At 37.2% G+C, this 6,564-nt stretch overlaps 1 protein-coding gene and 2 pseudogenes across 1 annotated transcript in view; 1 reads left to right on the plus strand and 2 right to left on the minus strand.

Annotated features, from left to right (window-relative positions):
- The window catches only part of ZFAND6 (zinc finger AN1-type containing 6), a 27,596-nt gene that overhangs the window by 1,440 nt on the left and 19,592 nt on the right, over positions 1–6,564 (minus strand). Inside the window, exon 5 of the mRNA XM_045285796.1 lies at positions 5,587–5,631. Coding sequence (XP_045141731.1) covers positions 5,587–5,631 — 45 coding nt within the window. The remainder of the gene's footprint in view (positions 1–5,586; positions 5,632–6,564) is intronic.
- LOC101658437 lies at positions 1,665–2,075 on the plus strand (annotated as a pseudogene).
- LOC115867928 lies at positions 5,613–5,767 on the minus strand (annotated as a pseudogene).

Consider the following 6,564-nt stretch of genomic DNA (forward strand, 5'->3'; position numbering starts at 1 on the left):
TCAGCAGCATCAGCTTTGTAATTGTAAGAGCAATTGTGTACATCTGAGTAACGGTGCACACCACAGTAAACATTTCCACACCGGCATTCAAACCCTGAAAGTGGATTAATATACATACATGAATTGGATGGAAGGTGTAAATATCAAGTTTCTTAGCATAATTAAACAGGATCATGTATTTTGGGTTGCAATCTAAAGAACTTAAGCTATTTAATTAACAAATAGCCATATAAACTAGTAACATTCTTAAAAAATTCGTTGACCGAGGACTTTATTTCTTGCTCTTATCTACAAACCAAACCTACTGCCCTCTAGTCAATTCTGACTCACAGCGACCCCACAGGGCTGATGGAGCTGCTCCAAGGGTTCTGAGGCTGTCAATCTTTACAGGAGACTGGCTCGCCTTCTCCTGCAAAGGGGCTAGTGGTTCAAATGGCAGATCTTGCGGTTAGCACCCAAGTGTTTTAACCAACTGGGTCACCAAGGGCTTCTCATATCGACGAAGAGCTATCTTTATTAGAGTAAGCTATAACCACCTTTCTGAGGTCAAGTTTCCTCACTTTTGATGTGGCCATAATTACATCTTACAAAACTTGGCCGGCAAATTGAAAATGCACAACTTCAAAATCCAAATACTACATTGTGAAAACAAGCACACTATCACGAAATCAATATTAAGTCTACAATTACTGTTAACATATTATCCTTATTAAAAGCTTTCCTTTGCAAACCTCCAGGGTAGATGTGAATTCTACTTTAGCATGGGATCTAAACTCAGGTTGTCTACATCTCTAACCTTAGATTCTGCTTATAGTTATTGTGGAATAAGTTGCTATAAGAATTAAATGAGAAATGTATTAAGTGCTTCAAATACAGTTAACATACATTAAGTGCTTTTTATTTCAGGGAAATGTCCCAGGAATTGAAGCCAAGGATGTAAGTAGTTTCTATGTAAAGCAGGTCTTTTTTCTCAAAGATTTGGTTTTTATGATAGGATGGAAGTGTTAGAAAATGCAACCTAGGGACCTATAATTTACAACAGTGAAATTATCATCCTTTTCTATATTTTTACTACAAAAATAATTCTAAAACTTCATTAGTAGTGAATTAAAAAATGAAGTCAACAGTAACACCAACAGATTACGGTACATAGCTGGACATGAAGGAGACTAGGTCTTAAGACTTCTAGTCTTGAGCTCTGCTTTTATGAGACTGTATTTGAAAGTAAGGTAGTTACTGCACGTTCTGAGGCCCTTCATAAGGTTTTCAATAGCTACTTCCTCGGAAGTCTTCCTTCTTAGTCTGAAAGCTCTCCTGACACCTGTTCACTGTGAAACATCGGTGCCATAGCTGTCACAGCAACACACAAGCCATGGCAGTTAAAATACTGACAGACAAAATTTAAAAGTGCTGAAATGCAAGGATGTAACTTTGAGAGGACTTAAATGTGTTGACCCAAGCCATGGAATTTTCAATTGCCTCATATGCATGTGAAAGTTGGGCACTAAGTAAGAATGACAGAAAAATATCACTGCCTTTGAATTGTGGTGCTGGCAAAGAATATTGAAAATACCACGGACTGCCAGAAGAACCAACAAATCCTGGAAGACATGCAGCAAAAATGTTCCTTAGAAGTAAGGATGCCGGTGCCTTTTCCCTCCATATTGGAACCTCTAGAGGCCTGTTGGGAACAGGACTTCTAAATGGCAACTATGTCTGGAAGGCTGTGGTCCAAGGCCATTTTTGCTGGCTATAAACGGGGTCTATGGAATCAGAGGGATCACACGGCTCTTAAAATTGAAGGTGTTTACGCCTGAGATGAAACGGAATTTTATTCAGGCAAGAGATGTGCTTACGTGTACAAAGCAAAGAACAACACAGTGACTCTTGGTGGCAAACCTAACAAAACCAGTCATCTGGGGAAAGGTAACTCGTGCCCATAGAAACAGTGGCATAGATCGGGCCAAATTCCGGAGCAACCTGCCTGCTAAGGCTATTGGACACAGAATCCGTGTGATGCTGTACCCCTCAAGAATTTAAACTTAAAAGTTAATAAATAAAATTGTGCATTTGTTTTAAAAATAAAAGAAGGATGCCAAGACTTCCTCTGACATATTCTGGACACATTATTAGAAGACAACAGTCCCTGGAGAGGGACAGTTTGTTTGGTAAAGTAGAAGGACAAGGAAAAAGAGGAAGGCTGTCGACAAGATAAAGTGATACAGTGGCTGCAACAGTGGGCTTAAGTATAAAAACAAATGTAAGGATGCCACAGGACTGGATAGTTCTTTATTGTACATAAGGTCAGAATGGATTCAATGGCACCTAACAACAACATTATTTAAGAATACCACGTTTGTTCAAGTTTACACTCTTTAAATAAACATATTTGCTAGTTAGTCACCTACTTTCTTTGCTAAATACTTGAATATTTTCCCTCTCTCTCCTAGTAATAACACCAGAGAGTTACAATAGCTAGTATGTATTGATTACTTACGTGACAGCCCTGGGGTAATCTTTTTACATGTATTAAAACTCATTGAGCCCTCGCGCCTTTTAATGTAAAATTAGTACCAATGTGTATATATAGCAAGCACTTCATAGCTTGCCCTGTACTTTAAAATAGTCTCTTTCATACCCTATTTCTGAGTACTTCGGGCAGCAGCCGTACTTTTGTACCACTGTAGCACCTGCCAGTGACCTTCCAAAACCCACTGATGTTAAGTTGATTCTGATTCATGACGGCCCCATAGGGGGTTGCACAGCTACAGATCTTTATCCATTGTGCTACCGGTACTCTGTACAGTGACCTTCAGGGACCTTAGTTATCTAGTATTCTCAAATGCAAAATCAATGAGGTTTTATAAGCAAAGTTATTCATTTCACTTGAAGGCACATAATTAAAGTTATGTTTATTTCTTTAATAATACAGAAATGTTCTCTCATGGGAACAAAACCTATTTTATTGAAGCCAGTCATAGTAAAGCATGCATTATTTTAAATGATAATCTTAATTTTAAACCATTTCATTTTGGTCCTTACCAGTAAGGCCCACTTTCTTCCTGCACATGAAACAGCGATTCTTTTTTTGTTTTGGTTTTTCAAGGGACTTGTTTTGTTCTTCAGATGGCTGTTGTGCCGTATCTGGTACTGAAGCTAACAAAAGTAGGAAATGTGGTAAAATTTAATTATTCAGTAAGCTTTTGATATCTGGGTAATTATTGTCCCTCATCAATCTCTGTTACTATCAGAGAAATTACTTATTAGCATGGACAGATGTTCACATTAAACTACAAAAGTTTATATAAAAGACCCCATTAAAATATATATTTAATGTACACATATACGGAAAATAATTTAATATACACAAGGTATAAGGTAAAAAAGTATTGCTACTAGGGCTCCAATACATGCACAGATTTATGCCAAACAAAATGTTTAGCACATTTCTGCCTTCCCTGGATGGCTGCGGACAAGTTCCTTTAGTAATACACCTGTCTCAGTCCTATAAGGTGCCTTCTTAAAAAAAAAAAAAAAAAAGGTGGGAGGGTCTAATCAAAACAGTGGCTTCTGAGGAGGTCTGCTAAGTAAGTTAAATTCAAGGCAGAGAGGTCAGCTCAGAAGAATTATGTTTACTATTCTTGAGGACTCCATAGGGTTAATCTTGATGGATTTTCTTGATGGACACAGGATGTGTATAAATCTGAGAGCACAAAACTGCTTGAGGAAGATTAAGCCAGCCAGCCAGACTTCAGAAGTGTATAGATTCCGATGTAGGCTATGCTGAGAAATAGTAACTTCACATTTTGCCATTTTTGTTTGATAAAGGTTTATTATAACAATACTTTTTGACTTGTCCTTGTATACTGACATATCAATGTGGCTCTACAAGGTGGATCTTATACTACTTGGGCATTATAAAGGAGGGTACAAGAAAGAAACCAAATGCACACTCTAAATATTATCCAGGGAGAGATTTATACAGATTCCAATTATATAGAAGTCAAGATTCTTTCTCTAGGGTTTTAAGTATGTGCACAGTTCTCAACGTGTTTCACATAAAAACTTTAAAATAAGAAGTAAGATAAACTGATGTGTATAATTGCTGAAACCAAGGCTAGGTGCACCAAGATACAGATCAAGTTACTGTCCTTACCTAGTGTGCCCCTCTCCCGTCACTTAGTCTATAGTATGACTTTGCAGGCAGCGTAGCTTGCTCTAAAGTCATTGACTTGCCAGGAATCAAGCTCTTAACCACTCCAAGTTTACCCGCAACTCAATTTTTCTCAGGAATCCATTGCTGAATGGGCTGTACACACTGGAAATATACCTTGCACATTTACTCATACCTTTTATAACCAATTTACAAAAGGACTTCCCTCTTTTCCTTGTAGGTTATCTATGCCCTCCTCTTCTTAAGGCCCAGCCCAAGAACCCCTTCTTTCAGGAACCTTCTGTCTTAGTCCTCTACAGCTTCTTAGTCTAGTTAATAGTCTGACAAATAATGAGCACTACACACGTGAAGTCTCACACACTGCAACCACACATCTGTGTTAAATGAAATTCTAATGTTGTCTTCTTGCTGCTTAGAAGTGTTGACTCACCACTGGCCCCAGGGTCCCTCATGATTATCTTACTTTCTTTCTCCAGCCTCACTTAGCAATATTCCGCAGTGACACTCCATATTTGTCACTGTACTTGAATTCTCCCTGTATACATAAGTACTCTTTCTAATCTCAGGGTTTTTGTGTAAGTTTTTCTTTCTACATGGAATATTTGTTCCCTGTGCTTCTTTGTCCCTGTTTATCTGGATAACTTGTTTGAACTTTATGATCAATTCTTATACTACATCCCCTACCCTCAAACTTTGAACTGGGAAATTACCAATTGCCCCAATTATACTGTAAGACCCCCACCCTCATACTGTAACAAAATATAAGAAAAGTAAAATACCATTAGTTAACAAGTTAGTATGCATTACTAAAATAGGTCATCTAACAGCTTCTAAGTTAGGGTTCACATTTGGGACCAGTGAATATCAGTTATGTGCCCTGTGACTCAGGTAATCTCCATTTACCTAAAACTAGTGGTTAACAGGCTGAATCTATATGCATCTCTAAATGAACTTATGGGCAAGATAATAAGAGTGCTGGTAAAAGTCTATGATGCAGATATTATCCTACTTCTTCAGTTTAGAGATAAAATTTCAGATCAAAGCATGTCTTATCAAATTCTAATTACGTTAGAAAAATGATTCAATCTTTAAGAAGAGCCACACAGTGGATTAATGACCAAAGGGCCATTATTGAAATTTAAGTCTGTGTGTCAGTTTTTTTAGAACCAGATAGCTTTTCATTTTCTGAAATAAGACTTGAAAACAGAAATAGTTGACTGTCTATGTTGCATCCCCTGACCCTCAGGGTCTATTTAGGAGGCCTATGAGACAGTGTAAAGGCTGTGATAAAAGCTGTACAGTATGTGCTAACTTAGTTTTATGGGAATCCCAACCAGACAAGAGTCTACTAACCACTACTGTTAAAATATTTCAAAAAGCACCAATCAGGTAAAATTAGTTTAACTACCCACATGGAGGATCACATTCAAGAGGTACAAGGCCCTCTGCTCTGGGTCCTGTAAAAAAATAAAAAGCACAGAAACATTACAATAAGTATACGCAAGCATTTAGCACTCTATCCTGAAGGTAAAATTAAATACATGGGATAAAATAATATTGCATTTGATCTTAGCCAAAAGGCCGAGAAGTGATGGAAAAATAAAACTGAATCTAAGATAACATTCATAGTAAATCCCAAGCATTACCTTAATATATGAGCTTGTTAGTCTCAGGATTAGATACAGGATACAAGTAATGTAACATATACCCCTTCCTTCAGAGTTATAACAGGTTTCTTGATTTACGTATTCAAACTAAAAACATTTTGAGATCAGGACTACTTTTTTGGGGGGAGATGACAACGACTGTTCTTTGCTACTAGCTTCTCTTAGGACTATTTCTATTCACTACTGTACATCTAGTGCTGACAGGTCAACTGCTCAATAGTTCCTTACTGAATACTATGCAATATGAGGAAGTCATTCCTAGTTCAAAAGTTCTGTACCAAATAAAAATTTTTAAATGCTCAAGAAAGAATATGCTACAACAGCGGAATCACAATGTAATCTGACACCTCCTAGTACTCTTCATTAAGAAGCCCTGGCGGTATAGTGGTAAAGAGGTAGGCTATGATCCACATGGCCTGGCAGTTCAAAACCACCAGCACGCTGCAGGAGAAAGAATGAGCTTTCTATTCCCATAAACATTTACAGTCTCAGAAACCCACAGGGGGTCGCTGTGAGTCAGCATTAATTCAATGACAACGAATTTTTTTTAGTAGCCATATTTGAAATAGGTAAAAATTTTCATTAACTCAATATATCTAAATTCTCAATAGTTTATTTTTTAACTGGACAAAGTAAATCAACAGAGAAAACTTACTATGTTTCTAGGGGCAAAAACTGTTAATACATAATTGTATTTGAAGATGAGCATTACTCTAAAAAAAA

This window comes from Echinops telfairi, unplaced genomic scaffold, assembly GCF_000313985.2.
Source record: "Echinops telfairi isolate 266 unplaced genomic scaffold, ASM31398v2 ScPeMD7_7475;HRSCAF=8513, whole genome shotgun sequence".
Classification (NCBI taxonomy): Eukaryota; Metazoa; Chordata; class Mammalia; order Afrosoricida; family Tenrecidae; genus Echinops; species Echinops telfairi.